We start from the raw sequence: 15,343 nt of genomic DNA, 5'->3' as shown, positions 1-15,343 counted from the left end.
TTGAAAAAAATACCTAAATACAAAAACAAATCGAGGCAGATTACAAAAACAGAAAAAAAGCGTTCAATACAAACTGTCAAAATTGCATCTAAAAGTCTTATATTGGATCCCAGTGGTACAAAACAAATTTGTGGGAGTACAATTACGGGTTAATATCGTTGGGAAAACCACTTAGCTAAAAAAATGTTATACTTAAAACTACCAAACTGCTTTGAAAAAACCGGCGGTAATAAAAGAAACTTTGCTCGTTCGGAGAAAAATTTTATCACTTTTTTTTATTTACCTTTCAATAACCGGTATGAACAAGACCAATACTTTCTATTCTCACCACTCTTTAATTTTGTTCAGCAACAAACAAAAAATATAATTGCATGTTTTCCGTTTGTGCTCCACAAGCTCAGTGCGTGTATATTATTTAACATTGCAGGCAAATTGCAAGAAAAAAGTCCGGCAATAGCTTCGTAGATCTGCAGTCTCAAAAAATATTAAAACAAACAGACCAAAAACCATTTTAAATGCTCTGAGATGTTAATTTTTAATTAAAAATCTGTATAACTTATTTCTGCTTCTATTAGCTGCTCTCAAATAACCTTCAATTGGAGTGACTCGCACGCACTTAACCATGTCTTTTTTAAAGTAAAATAAAAAAAATCAATTTCAGAGTGAGGAAGCCAGTGAGGTAAGTCATGTGTGACCTAAAAAAACTTATTCACGAGAATGAACAGAAACAACTCAATACACTAGGAGTGAAAAATGCCGTCACACACGCAATTCAGTTGAAATTGCATGAACCAATGAAAAAAGCAGATTTGAAGAGATTGTGACTTCATTTGGTCGTAACGAAAATGTTGACGACGAAATAAAAAACCAAAAGAAGGCCAATAATAGCCTCAGCTATATCTTTGCGGCTATTAACAACACCAATGCGTACGTACAGTATTTTTACAGAATGATTTACTACGTAATGTTGCGAGCTCTGCACCCAGAGTTCATAGCATACTGCGGGTAGCAATAACCGAAATGATCCAAAAAAATGGACTAATTTAAAACAACTTAAAAAAGGAGGAAGGTTGTAATCGCCAAAGTAAAGAACTAAACGCATTCGCGCCCAATCAAAAAGAGAAATGGATCAAAATACTGTAATAAAGGGCCAGTTAAACTGGGGACAGGTACCAGAGTTTCAGATGAATTTTTTTCCAAACTTAATTTTCTAGAATTTATCACAATACCAATGGTCACAGTCGCTTTCTTTGCGTCTGACACAAAGATCAATAGCGTCAAACTTCTTGGGAAGTAATATAATTTCTCGGTATGTCAAATCGCGCGCCTATAAGCACGAATTAGTGTGATTAAGAATTTTTTGAACTGAACTTCTAATTTGTTGCCAAACTTTCAGACTTTATTGTATTTATATCCTTATAACTAGTTTGAATAAGAAATAGAGTAAAACAATCTGAAGCTAGTTTCAATTTTTCTTTCAAGGCTGCTCTTAAAAATGATCTTGGATGCACTCATACTTAGATTCAAAAATTGATCGCATCATGAAATCCGTTAGGAAAATATGACGTGTCTGGTTTTTTGCTGTGTTTCGTAGAGTCTATGTATAACTAAGTGGCGAAAACAATATCAATCATTGCTGGATTGATTATACATCAAAAAGCTGCGGAAATTTACAGAGCGGCTACAAAACATCCAAACTGCTTTTAATCTTCAAACAGGAACGTAACGTCACGAACTGTTCCCGAACAATTTTGATTATTCGACCTAATTTGAAACAACAAAACAGTTCGGGTTCACTTTTTAAGGACTTGTAGTAGTAAACAGCCACCAGTTGAGTTCAACTGCTTGAAACTGTGCATAAGAGAGCGATTCTGATCGTGAACTCAAGAAGTCAAAAGTGATTAAGTCAATTAAAAGTCAAATCGGTCAGGCAAACATTTTGCATTAAAAAAGGACAACTCTCAAAACTTTTTTAAACCTCATGAAAGAGCAGATAGAAATCAGGTTTGCATCTAAGTTCTATAACCTCAATTCTTAAAAATATTTAATATCCTATGATACTGTCAGTGATGTACAACTACAATTGGTTAGCGCAGCTTTTGGTACACTTCATCTCCACTGCTGGCTAGCAAATTGCTCGAAGGAACAGGAAAATGAAAAGGGAAATGCAGAAATTTTAATTAAAATTTTATCACTTTTCTTCCATCAGAACTGTTTTCAATTAATTTTTAAAAACTAAGAATAAAAAATAGCGGATCGTTATACCATTGCTGATAGTTTGAGCCTCTGTTCAAATTTGACACCAAACTCATAGGTTTGTCAAAGAGGATTTTAATTTTTATTGTATTTTATTTTTTAGAGTCCTTCAAACTAACCCTTCCGCTAAACTACCGCTACATTAATCAGCCAAATGGCGAGGTTTATAAAACTCATCATAGCCTTTCTAAATGGGCATGCTAAAGGCCAAAAAATAAAAACATGACCGTGCCCAAAAAAAACCAAATTGATTATCTTCTTTTCTTTTGCTAACATTGACGCTCAGTTTTTTAAGGTGATATCACAATTTTTAAAATTATTTGATTAAAATTTGAGTAGAAGGTTGATATTAGTTATGGAAAAGCAGAGCCACGCGACCATCTACACAGCAGATATGTAACAAAAAGTGAGCGCAAGCATTTTGATATCATAAGATATTCGTCCCCATAAATGGAATCTAAAAATATAATCAAAAGTATCTTAATATGCTTCAATCTCCCGTTGATCTCTTAGAAAACATCATGGCCTTGTCTTTAAAGATTTTGGGTCTTCGTGTGCCGATTAAAAGGATAGTTCTCATCATAGTATTACCTAATGTGTGATTAATTCATCGCCTGTAATACCAGGAAATTATTTCACTTGGAATACACCAAACAATCGCTATTGGCGATACTTAAAGATGAATGCTTTTCTAATAAATACTTTTCATGACCACTTTCATGAAAACAGAAGGACACTTTTCATGTCACAGAATAATCGAAAGAAACGTTATGAAGTTTAAAAAGCATCATTTTGCGAAGTTTAATAATTCAAAACTGGACGAAATGCGTCAGAAGTGACCAACTGTCAATCTTGCAAAGCGAACTTTAGGAGAAAATAGAAACGACTGAAGATCACTTCACATGATTGCTGACAAAGTATACACAGGAAATACAAGTTTCTTAGAAAAGGAAAAATACAAGACGCGTTTTATTTTCCACTCTTTGTGATGTGAGAAATAGCACTTTGATATGACAGAGTTTGTTCAATCTATTCTTTGTCTAATGTTTACCATACAGACAGCAAATATCTCATTAACAAGCTATGGCTAAAATTAGGCCATAGCGATTGCCGACCAGCGAAACCAGACGTAAAGAGGTCGAAACTAATAAGACAAAACGAAAACAATTAATCAAAGCCCGTTTGTTTGCTGATAAGACATTTCAATACCTTATGCGAAAACAACAAACGAGTCCATTAATGTCACATGTACAAACGCACAAAAATTATTGACAGTCTTTTAATGGTCCTTTCAACAATAAATTTGCTATTAATCAGGATTTAGCAACAAACTATTCGGTCCTAGTTACGATTACTTTTACTTTACTAACTGATCGGTTTATAATTGATTACTTCGCTATCCAAACATTAATCAAGTTAGTTTTAGTAAGCGTCTTTGTGAACCATTTGTAATTTCCCCCGAGGGAGTTTCGCCCGTATTGTTTTCATTGTCTAAACTGAGCTAACTGAAAGCTAAGGTGGGTAAATATACTGATGGGGTTTTATCTCCCGTGTTCAGTTTGCTGAGGTGACATTGGCGTAATGGATCTCAGGTGAGTTATGGACTAGGTAGAGCCATGATCATGGACTCCTCAAACCCATACATACATCGCAGATCAAATAGACTTATGGCTCACGATTCAAAAGTTAATGGGCTGAACTGACTGAAGAACATCGAATAGATCTGATTGGCTGAGATGACTTTCGTTTTGATATTAAGAATGTAAAATCTTATGCAGCAGTTTTTGCTGAAGAATCTGAGTTCTGTTGCCGAAGAATTGATTCTGCATTTATAGCCCAATAGAAAGCATGTTCACATACATTCTGTACTTCTTATAACTTAAGGTCCAGAATTTTTTTTCAAAATTTCCAATTTTTCAAATTTTTAAATATTCCGATGAATTTTAACCTAAAACAGTTTTTTAACAAATATTGTTATTTTACCACAGAACTCTTGAGCATGATTTCTTGCATAATTTCTGCCTTAGACTGTTTATATCTCAATCTGCCTTATTTTGCCTGGATCCAATTGATTAGACTATCACCTGATTTTAATCAGAATTAATAGATCACCCGAAGATAACCCAAATTAGCATCTTGTACAAACAATTACACTCATCTACATTATTAACATAGTAGCTTGCTAACAGTCCCACCCAATCCATTAAACCCAAAAATAAGTAGAACCTCATTTTAATTTCGGACCTCGTTTGTTATAAAAAATTAACAGATGATCAGAATCTTCTCACAGTGCAGAAAAGAACCCGGCCGTAAACAAAAGGCTGTTGATATTTAACTTTAATTCGTTATACAGAAAAATTGTTAGCAAAATGTTCCCGCTTTACCTGTGATTATCACAGTTTTATAACTTTGTGACTTAACTAATCCCAGAAAATTCTCTCGCTTCATTAGCAAAGGGAGCCGTACACTTCTGTTATCAATTTAAGTGATCCTTTTCCTCAACTATTTCAGAACAGAATAGGGAAAAGGGCTGAACATTTTGACAAAGTTCGCCTCATTAGTCTAACTACTTCTCATTGTAACTTCCCACTTGACTATTCGACACAGGCTAATTTTGAGAGAATATTTCCTTCGTTAAAGACTTGATTTAACTCAACACCACTAATCCACATTTGTAATTATATTGAAAATGTACAGAAAAACTCACAGAAAAAACTGTCAATTAGTTACAATAAAAACTTTCTTGTGATCAGAGACTTTTCTATAGCAAATTTGGTCATTGTAACATTTGAAAACAATAAAACTTCGAGTCGCTGTTAACATTTGTTATTTTAAACTCGTTATTTTTCCTTTTCTCCGAAAATTGATTTAAATTTCAGTTTAAAACGTTATTTCAATTGGTCTAATGATTGACATAGTTTGACTATTACTAATCAAAGTATTTCAGTTCATACTCGCGAATTACATTATAATACCCAAGTTTTCACAAATTGTAAAATTGGCTTTCATTTGTCGAAATTATAATTGTCAGCAATTTCGGTTGTATTGAGATATAACCAAAAAAAGAGTCCAGAACCTACATACGTTATACAGATTCTTGCCGGAACTAACTTTTAAAATAATTGAAAAAACCCGTCGCAGAAATATTAAATACGTTTAAAATTTTTCAATTGTTACATCGATTTGTGATATTATCCACATTCCTACAGTCTGTTTATCAATTTTATTTATGTAAACAAAATACATAAACTTGTTTGCCAAAGTGAGGCAGAATTTGTTCAGAAACAGTTGCGACACCTTAAAAACCAACAGGCATCCATCTCTCTGCACTTAACAGTAGCAATATCTGTACAATTGGGGGACATTGTCATAACTATTCATAACTAGCATCTATTCATTGTCACTGTTTGACTTCCGATATTAAAAGCGATGCACAGATTTCATCTTACAATTATATCCACACCAAAAACATTTACGTAAAACATTATTCATTTTAATTACAATTTCATTGTATTAAAATTACCAAGCAACAGTACATATAGAAAGTTGTCACGTTAAAATATATTTTTTTCTAATTTCAGCTAAAAAAAATTGAATTGTATAGAGAAACAGAATTCCTATAAACAGCAGTATATGTTCGCAGTACTTTACATTTTTTAAAATCATCTCAATCACTTCCTGAAACCCAAAAGTATTGTTTCTATTTCACTTATATTACCATTTAACTAATTAAAGTTCGCTATCTCACTTCACTGATATGAAAATTTAATCTTGTTTACAATTGAAAGATTACAAATTTGAGATATCGTTTAAACGCACTTCCCCATTTTACTATCACAAAAAGGCGTTTCCCATTAATCTATACTTTCCGCCCTGCTTTTCATGCATTGTTATACAAGATTTGAATTGGCATGTTCAAATAATTCAACAGTTTTTACCCCATTGTTCAAACAAACAGCATATTTAACTTGAAGCGGTACTTTGACATCCTTGAAACTTTGAAAATTTGCGTATTATTTGGAGCACTTTCAGCTGTTCAAAAACAGAATATTGCAAAAAAAGGAAGCAAAATTTCAACTTTTAATATTTTTACGGAAAACTTTAGTTGACTAAGACGAAGACATTGAGGAAAAAATATCGCAAAATTTGAGCTTATAGAATTTTCAAAAATCACAGTTGCAAGGCAAATTTGTGTGAGACAAAGTTAGCTTGATTAGACGGAGACAATTCCACAAACAGAGACAACAATTGAATTGCAAAGTGGGATAATCAAATTGTGATTGCAGAGGAAAGGAGTGAATATATTTACTTGATTCAATTTACACCTGAGCGCACTTCTCTATTCAACTAACCCTAATCTTATTAACTCTATTTTCATAGCCTCACTTCAGTTATACAAATTCTCAACAGTATCGCTGTCCCAGATTCTAACTTCATTATAATTCTTTCTCCTTTTCCCAAAAGTTGAGAAAAATTTAACAATCAACAATCTCTTTGATTTCAGCGATACTGCACTGAGGTATTCTCTGGCAAACACGCCCTTCATAAAATTATAAAATTTTGGATATTTATTTCTTTTAGTTTATCACCAATGCTTTCAGTTATATCTCGATAACTATTCATAACCATTTTTTGGAAATTTGATAATTTTTTAGACAATCCGTGATTTTATACAATCCCTGCAATTTTATACAATCCGTGAAACTTTATTAAAGGAAAAGAACATTTTTGTTCACAAACAATCGCCGCCAGAGTACAACTGCGTTTACTTAGTTATTATAACTGATTATAACAATAGTTGTGCTTTTTAGCGCACAAAGAGCACATACCTTAGCTTACTAACTACTTTGGGCTTTTCTTTATTCAATTATCCCTTCATCCACCCAAAGTATATCAGCTTCATTTCTCTTGAGATCTTTTCAAAAATCAAATTAACTCCGGCTGAAAAGCCCAAATTAGAACCCTTTTGTGTTGCAATCTGCCCAAACTAAACAGGCTTTTCTCTCACAGCGTGAAAGTATTCAAACAAAGGTGAAAGCCAGCACTTGTTCTCAACAAAGAAAAGATTGAAAGAGTTGAAATCAAAGCGCCACATATTTGAATTCAACAGGCCATAATAGAACACAAATAACAAACAATTTGTGCCTACGCGACACGGCGCCACCTAATTATAGTAAACAAAAATTTGAAAAATTAACGATCACCGACTATAATATTCAATATTGGCATTTGTTACTTGCGCGGAAATTATTTCAAACATTATTTTAATCAGTTCCCTGGCTGAACAAAATTTCGCCCGGATATGTCAATAAATGCAACCAAATCGTTTCTTTTATTATCTATTTTTACGCAATTTGGATTAACTTTGAGCCGAACTGTCTCTCAATCTTCAGTTTTACAAATGTCAACCAATGCTGAAGAATATTCATTTTATATTGCGGATACAGACTCAAAAAGTACCACAGAATCTCTCGTGCATCTAACGCCTGCTGACCTTAGCATAAGAATCAACGGTAACAATGAGAACATGCAATATGAAGACTACAATATATCCAAGTATTTATACTACGCGGATGCAAAAGCGAACAACTTTCGTGAGGTCTGGAAACGGTTCCAGCCGGACAACCACGTCCAGAAAAATTCAGCATTCTCAAAAGCTGTTATGAACTTCGTCTCCCGCTATTTGGGCTATGAGCTCTCTCATTGGTTGGAATACATAGCAATCATGGACGAAAGAATATCCCAATTTATGGGCTTAGGGCTGATGGATTCCCAAATTATAGGTGGATTCAGCACAGCTGATCAGAAACACATTTTGCACAAGATTTTGAGCCTAGCAGGAAACTCGGATGCTTTTTCACGACGAAAGTCAATATGTCAACGCGTTCTTATGTTCCACGCAAACTTGCCTCACTACATAGGAAAGTACCCTTCGCTCATTTCTTGCGCAACCATCACCGAAATGAACATGTACTTCGAGGGAAACCAAGGCCAGATCAGATTCGAGAAAATTGAGGAACAAGTTGGAAAACTCAGCGCTACTCAAAAAGATGTCTTAGTTCGGAACTTGAACGAACCGCACAACTTTCACGTTGCATGGCGCAACGACGACTTGAGCCTGGCCAACTTCGATTTCCTGGAAAGGTTCGAAATGTACCATGGACTGAAAAGAACCCAGTGGGTTTTGAGCTCCATGATAACGAAACTCCCAACGATGACGAGATGGTACAAAACAACAGACAAAACTATTTGGTCAATGCACCTTCTGAATCTCTACGAAGAGAAACAAATTGTCGAGCTCTTGACTAAATACGATATAGACTTCAGACCAGAAGGCCACGCTTGGAGCACAGTTCGGGAAATCATGATTGAGATAAACAACGAATTATGCAAAGATTTCACATTGTATCAACGTTTGGTCATCGGAGGTGCGCTGAACAAAACTGTCAACAAAAAAATCCTCGACGTCACAGGATGGTCTAACAAAGAACTGAAACAATTCGCATGCTTTTTGGACATTTCAGTCCCGGAAACTTCCCCGACACAAGCAGTTGCGAAGATAAATGAGCAAAAATTTACAGCAAATCTTCAAACAGCCAGAATAGATAGCCTTTTTGAGAGCATGTTTTACAACAGCTCACAGATAAAAACCCGAAAAGAAGCAATTGAAATTGTTGTAAGTATAAGGAGACTTTTCGAATCGTATTACGGAATTCCGTTCAAAAGTATTGCGCAGTTGGAGAAACATCATTTTAATACACTGCCCGGTTTTGTTCTTCGTGAGTTCCATAGCTCCGAGTTCAAATTTACCACAAAACAAAAAATATTCAACGAGGCATGTCGGGAAACTTTCATAAGAATCGGCTCAATCGACAATTCTGACCTTTCGGCCCGAAAACGACAGAAACTCGTGGAGCTGTTCATTAGTCAGTGCCAGGGGTCATTCGAAGACAACTTGCGCGTTCTCAACAGTTTGGTTTGCGATTGGAAATTCCAACCAGAAGAACTCAGATCCTGGAAGGAAAGACAGGCATGGATCTCCCGAGCTAGAGACTGCAAAATAACTGACCGTGTCTTCGCGTCAGAAATCTGGCAAGAGATTTCGTTCATGAATCAATCTTTAAACGAACTTCTTTACACACTAGGACCCAGCAACTTGTGTCAGGTAGTCCCGATGACATTTTGGAATTCAAGCTCTCTTAAGATCACCAATTTGGAGTACGATAGACTGGTGTGGACTCTGGTCAAAATTGACGAAGAGAGCAGACTTAAACAGAGCAGTGAGAATGATGAATGTGTGAGAATTATCGTGGGAAAGTTGAGAGACGAGATGCAGAAATGGGACAGTTGGTTGATAGATATCAGAGACGAAGTAAGAAAGAGCTTCTATGCTGTGGACGCTTTGCTTCAAACTATGCCTTGTCACGACTTGACCATACTTAGAGAGCGTACGTATATCAGCATTTTATTTAAATTATTTTTTGCTTCAGGTCATTTTCCAATTTTGGTCAATTCTTGCAATTCTTAGGATTTTTTTGCTCAAATTTTTCATTTTTTTAAAACTAACTCTTTACCTTTTCAGCACATTTCCTGGTTTTTTTTCAATAGCTCTTACAATTTAGCTCAATTGTTGCATTTTTGAAGATTTTTCAGCTCATTCTATAGATTTCAGCTTACTTTTAACGCTTTTTTTTAGCTTTTTTAAAACTGTTTAGCTCATTTATCAAAAGCTTTTATTTGAGTTCTTTCCATAACAACAAATTCAGCTTTTTCCACTAATATCCTAATCATTAACTCGTTTATTTTGCATGAGCTGAAAATGAACATTCAGCTAGGGAAAGAATAGTAAGGATTAAATTAGGATCATTTTCTCCGCTCTCACATCTCCTTCAATTTATAACTGAAAATCTAAAACTGAAGAGTACTTGCTCTCAACTATCTGACAGAGGCGGGAGTTTGGAAAATATGGTTCCTGACAATTGTGGTAGCCCCAGGCCACAACAAGGGCAATCATTAATATTGGAGGGTCTAAGCAGGCGCAGATACTGTGAAATTTGACCGGTACTGGATTTGGACAACTATCATTAACTTTTGTCGTGGAAGCTCGGTAGTCGGTTGGAGAAATTGAGTAACTATTACTTAATTAAGTCATGGCTTAGCTACCGAATCAAATCGTTGTTACTATCACGTGTGTTTATTTTCATTTTCCTCATTGTCAATTTTGCGGGAGTTTTTAAGGGCACGATCTTGTTGGTAACAACTTTCAAACCCACTCTTCTAACTATTACGCCACTCCTCTGAAACTCGAACCTTGGTATCTCTTATAGCACCTTCACTTGCTCCTTCTTCTTGCTCAAAGCTTCATCTCTCTGGCCAACAACCCATTGAATATCTAGAGCCTTTTGTCCAGCAATGACAGGCCTATCGAATTAAATGAATATTCTTCCAATAATTTACACTTACACAATCATATTGAAATTTCCCCTCAATTGATCTCATGATTCATTATCCGTCTTCAAATAAATTAGTCTTCTACGTGTTCTGTCTCCACTAATTTTTTGTTTTTTTTTAGTGAACAAGTATCTGGAACCTGATTGGCTAGTCAATTACGACGAGAGAGCTCAATGTATCAACAGAATCGGATCAAACACATCGTGGTTCACACACAAACAGTTGATTCAATACGCCAACATGCTGCAGTCAAATCAACCCTCAGTGATGACGTCAAACAACATATTCGAGGGCGAAAAACTTCTGTGGAAATTTGCCAACCTTTTCCCATACCTCAACGATACATACGCCCGAAAAGTTTTGTACCAGATCGGTCAAAACTCAGAAGACCGAAAACAAGCTTTGAATTTTCTATCTCAGCTTAGCTGGCCGACCCATCCTTTCCATAATTCAGTCGCTCGAATGGTGCTGCGAATGTTCAAAAAAGAATCGACAAACACAAATCAAAAAGACATTGACATCAACCGCACGTCTAACATAATCTGTTCGCTTCGGTTTGACTTTTCACTATCATTGTCGAAAATTCAGCAAATAAAGCGCCATTACTATTGCACAGAAACAGGAGAACTTAAAATGTCGCCAATATTAATTCCTACATTCATAAATCAGTACCAAGAAATTCAGATGTTAATGGACACCTCTAACACAATAATACAAGAAGTTTCCGATATCACACAACTACCTATGGAAATTTTCAAACACCTAGTGGACAAAATAATCGATAACAACTTGTTCAGCCGTTGTTCACTCAGCCAGTTGCAGTATATAGCTGAAAACTTACCCGATATAACTGAATCTGAGACAAAAAGCAGAAAGAAAAAATTATGGCAAATAATCGATGCGGGGGAGGTTATCGAAATCAAAGTCAATCCACCGCCAAATGAGGGCGAAAATCTAATTGCGGATAAAAATAATTCGGCTGATTCGGAGATAACAGAAACTAAATCAACTCCACGTTCGTATATTATCTATATAACTCTGTCCAGTACAAAACTACATACAACATTCCGATTAGCATTAGTTTGCTTTACCTTAAAATCGCTATTTTTGTAGATAATTAAATTATAGTATGTCACAAAACTTTTAAAACTTTAGTTTATAATTTTAACTCTTTAATTTGATTCTTTAATCAACAGTAAAATCTTAATTCTCTAACAAGTTTTCTAGTTCAAAATGTCAAAAACGATTTGACTGCAGGCCTTAGAAACGGTGTCCCATTTTTTCACCCCTATTCATTTAACCCCCTATCATTTAACCCCGATTTATTCACCCCTGTATCATTTAACCCCACTATCATTTCACCCCGATTTTAATCCCTATAAAATAAGGATTATTAAATTAGCAATAAAATTATTTGGCCATGCCTCGCGGGCCATGGCCATGCCTCAGCGGCCCGTGGGACTTGATATGAAACTATCACAACCGAACGTGGGATTAATCTATCCACTTAATTATGACAAAACATGCCTTTGATGTCGACTGCTAATTAGCGGGATGAAATGATAGAGGGGTGAAATGATAGAGGGGTTAAATGATAGAGGGGTGAATAAATCGGGGTTAAATGATAGGGGGTTAAATGAATAGGGGTGAAATGAAGTAGAACCCTTAGAAACAATTGAGAAAAAATAAAGATGACGTTTAGTTTTAAAAGGAGTATCTAGGGAACAAATTTTCGTATAAAAGTCACAATCAAAGTCACAAACAAAATTTCGCCCGGATATGTCAATAAATGCAACCAAAACGTTTCTTTTATTATCTATTTTTACGCAATTTGGATTAACTTTGAGTCGAACTGCTTCTCAATCTTCAGTTTTACAAACTTCAACCAATGCTGAAGAATATTCATTTTACATTGCGGATACAGACTCAAAAAGTACCACAGAATCTCTCGTGCATCTAACGCCTGCTGACCTTAGCATCAGAATCAACGGTAACAATGAGAACATGCAATATGAAGACTACAATATATCCAAGTATTTATACTACGCGGATGCAAAAGCGAACAACTTTCGTGAGGTCTGGAAACGGTTCCAGCCGGACAACCACGTCCAGAAAAATTCAGCATTCTCAAAAGCTGTTATGAACTTCGTCTCCCGCTATTTGGGCTATGAGCTCTCTCATTGGTTGGAATACATAGCAATCATGGACGAAAGAATATCCCAATTTATGGGCTTAGGGCTGATGGATTCCCAAATTATAGGTGGATTCAGCACAGCTGATCAGAAACACATTTTGCACAAGATTTTGAGCTTAGCAGGAAACTCGGATGCTTTTTCACGACGAAAGTCAATTTGTCAACGCGTTCTTATGTTCCACGCAAATTTGCCTCACTACATCGGAAAATACCCATCGCTCATTTCTTGCGCAACCATCACCGAAATGAACATGTACTTCGAGGGAAACCAAGGCCAGATCAGATTCGAGAAAATTGAGGAACAAGTTGGAAAACTAAGTACCACTCAAAAAGATGTCTTAGTTCGGAACTTGAACGAGCCGCACAACTTTCACGTTGCATGGCGCAACGACGATTTAAGCCTGGCCAACTTCGATTTCCTGGAAAGGTTCGAAATGTACCATGGACTGAAAAGAACCCAGTGGGTTTTGAGCTCCATGATTACGAAACTCCCAACGATGACGAGATGGTACAAAACAACAGACAAAACTATTTGGTCAATGCACCTTCTGAATCTCTACGAAGAGAAACAAATTGTCGAGCTCTTGACTAAATACGATATAGACTTCAGACCGGAAGGCCACGCTTGGAGCACAGTTCGCGAAATCATGATTGAGATAAACAACGAATTATGCAAAGATTTCACATTGTATCAACGTTTGGTCATCGGAGGTGCGCTGAACAAAACTGTCAACAAACAAATCCTCGACGTCACAGGATGGTCTAACAAAGAACTGAAACAATTCGCATGCTTTTTGGACATTTCAGTCCCGAAAACTTCCCCAACACAAGCAGCTGCGAAGATAAATGAACAAAAATTTACAACAAATCTTCGAACAGCCAGAATAGATAGCCTTTTTGAGAGCATGTTTTACAACAGCTCACAGATAAAAACTCGAAAAGAAGCAATTGAAATTGTTGTAAGTATAAGGAGACTTTTCGAATCGTATTACGGAATTCCGTTTAAGAGTATTGCGCAGTTGGAGAAACATCATTTTAATACACTGCCCGGTTTTGTTCTTCGTGAGTTTCATAGCTCCGAGTTCAAATTTACTACAAAACAAAAGATTTTCAACGAGGCATGTCGGGAAACTTTCATAAGAATCGGCTCAATCGACAATTCTGACCTTTCGGCCCGAAAACGACAGAAACTTGTGGAGCTGTTTATCAGTCAGTGCCAAGGGTCATTCGAAGACAACTTGCGCGTTCTCAACAGTCTGGTTTGCGATTGGAAATTCCAACCGGAAGAACTCAGATCTGGGAAGGAAAGACAGGCTTGGATCTCCCGAGCTAGAGACTGCAAAATAACTGACCGTGTCTTTGCGTCAGATATCTGGCAAGAGATTTCGTTCATGAATCAATCTTTAAACGAACTTCTTTACACACTAGGACCCAGCAACTTGTGTCAGGTAGTCCCGATGACATTTTGGAATTCAAGCTCTCTTAAGATTACCAATTTGGAGTACGATAGACTGATGTGGACTCTGGTCAAAATTGACGAAGAGAGCAGACTTAAACAGAGCAGTGAGAATGATGAATGTGTGAGAGTTATCGTGGGAAAGTTGAGAGACGAGATGCAGAAATGGGAATGTTGGTTGATAGATATCAGAGACGAAGTAAGAAAGAGCTTCTATGCCGTGGACGCATTGCTTCAAACTATGCCTTGTCACGACTTGACCATACTTAGAGAGCGTACGTATATCAGCATTTTATTCAAAATTTTTTTTGCTTCAGCTCATTTTCCAATTTTGGTCAATTGTTGCAATTTTTAGGATTTTTTGGCTCAAATTTTTCAAACATTTTTTTTCTAACTTACTCTTTACCTTTTCAGCACTATTCCTGGTTTTTTTTAATAGCTCTTACAATTTAGCTCAATTGTTGCATTTTTGAAGATTTTTTCAGCTCATTCTATAGATTTCAGCTTGCTTTTAACGCTTTTCAGCTTTTTAAAACTGTTTAGCTCATTTATCAAAAGCTTTTATTTGAGTTCTTTCCATAACATCGAATTCAGCCTTTTCCACTAATATCCTAATCACTAAATCGTTTATTTTGCATGAGCTGAAAATGAACATTCATTCAGCTAGGGAAAGAATAGTAAGGATTAAATCAGGATCATTTTCTCCGCTCTCACATCTCCTTCAATTTATAACTGAAAATCTAAAAACTGAAGAGTACTTGGTCTCAACTATCTGACAGAGGCGGGAGTTTGGAAAATATGGTTCCTGACAATTGCGGTAGCCCCAGGCCACAACAAGGGCAATCATTAATATTGGAGGGTCTAAGCAGGCGCAGATACTGTGAAATTTGACCGGTACTGGATTTGGACAACTATCATTAACTTTTGTCGTGGAAGCTCAGTAGTCGGTTGGAGAAATTGAGTAACTATTACTTAATTAAGTCATG

General features: G+C 36.0%; 2 protein-coding genes across 3 annotated transcripts in view; one reads left to right on the top strand and one right to left on the bottom strand.

The window, feature by feature from the left end:
* LOC142343309 (tRNA (32-2'-O)-methyltransferase regulator THADA-like) overlaps positions 1-15,343 on the bottom strand; it is a 160,072-nt gene that overhangs the window by 68,290 nt on the left and 76,439 nt on the right. The gene's annotated exons all lie outside the window — the stretch shown is intronic.
* Positions 3,483-12,010, top strand: LOC142343308 (uncharacterized). Of its 2 annotated transcripts, XM_075395135.1 has the most exons (3): positions 3,483-3,671; positions 4,284-9,704; positions 10,829-12,010. In XM_075395135.1, the coding sequence occupies exons 2-3, from the start codon at positions 7,559-7,561 to the stop codon at positions 11,818-11,820; spliced, it is 3,138 nt and encodes a 1,045-aa protein (XP_075251250.1). In that variant the 5' UTR covers positions 3,483-3,671; positions 4,284-7,558; the 3' UTR covers positions 11,821-12,010. The 2 variants fall into 2 exon arrangements, with proteins under 2 accessions (XP_075251250.1, XP_075251249.1); XM_075395134.1 differs by having other exon boundaries at positions 3,483-9,704.

The sequence above is a fragment of the Convolutriloba macropyga genome, chromosome 7, assembly GCF_964194025.1.
Source record: "Convolutriloba macropyga chromosome 7, txConMacr16.3, whole genome shotgun sequence".
NCBI lineage: Eukaryota > Metazoa > Xenacoelomorpha > Acoela > Convolutidae > Convolutriloba > Convolutriloba macropyga.
The sequence above is the reverse complement of the archived record's forward strand: the minus strand, read 5'-3'. Positions and strand labels throughout refer to the sequence as shown.

What these genes read in the sequence shown, in the direction of transcription:
- LOC142343308 (XM_075395135.1), top strand. Translation starts at nt 7,559, where the DNA reads ATGTCAATAAATGCAACCAAATCGTTTCTTTTATTATCTATTTTTACG. An exon ending in CTTGACCATACTTAGAGAGC is followed by an intron (nt 9,705 to 10,828) that starts GTACGTATATCA and finishes GTTTTTTTTTAG; the next exon opens with TGAACAAGTATCTGGAACCT.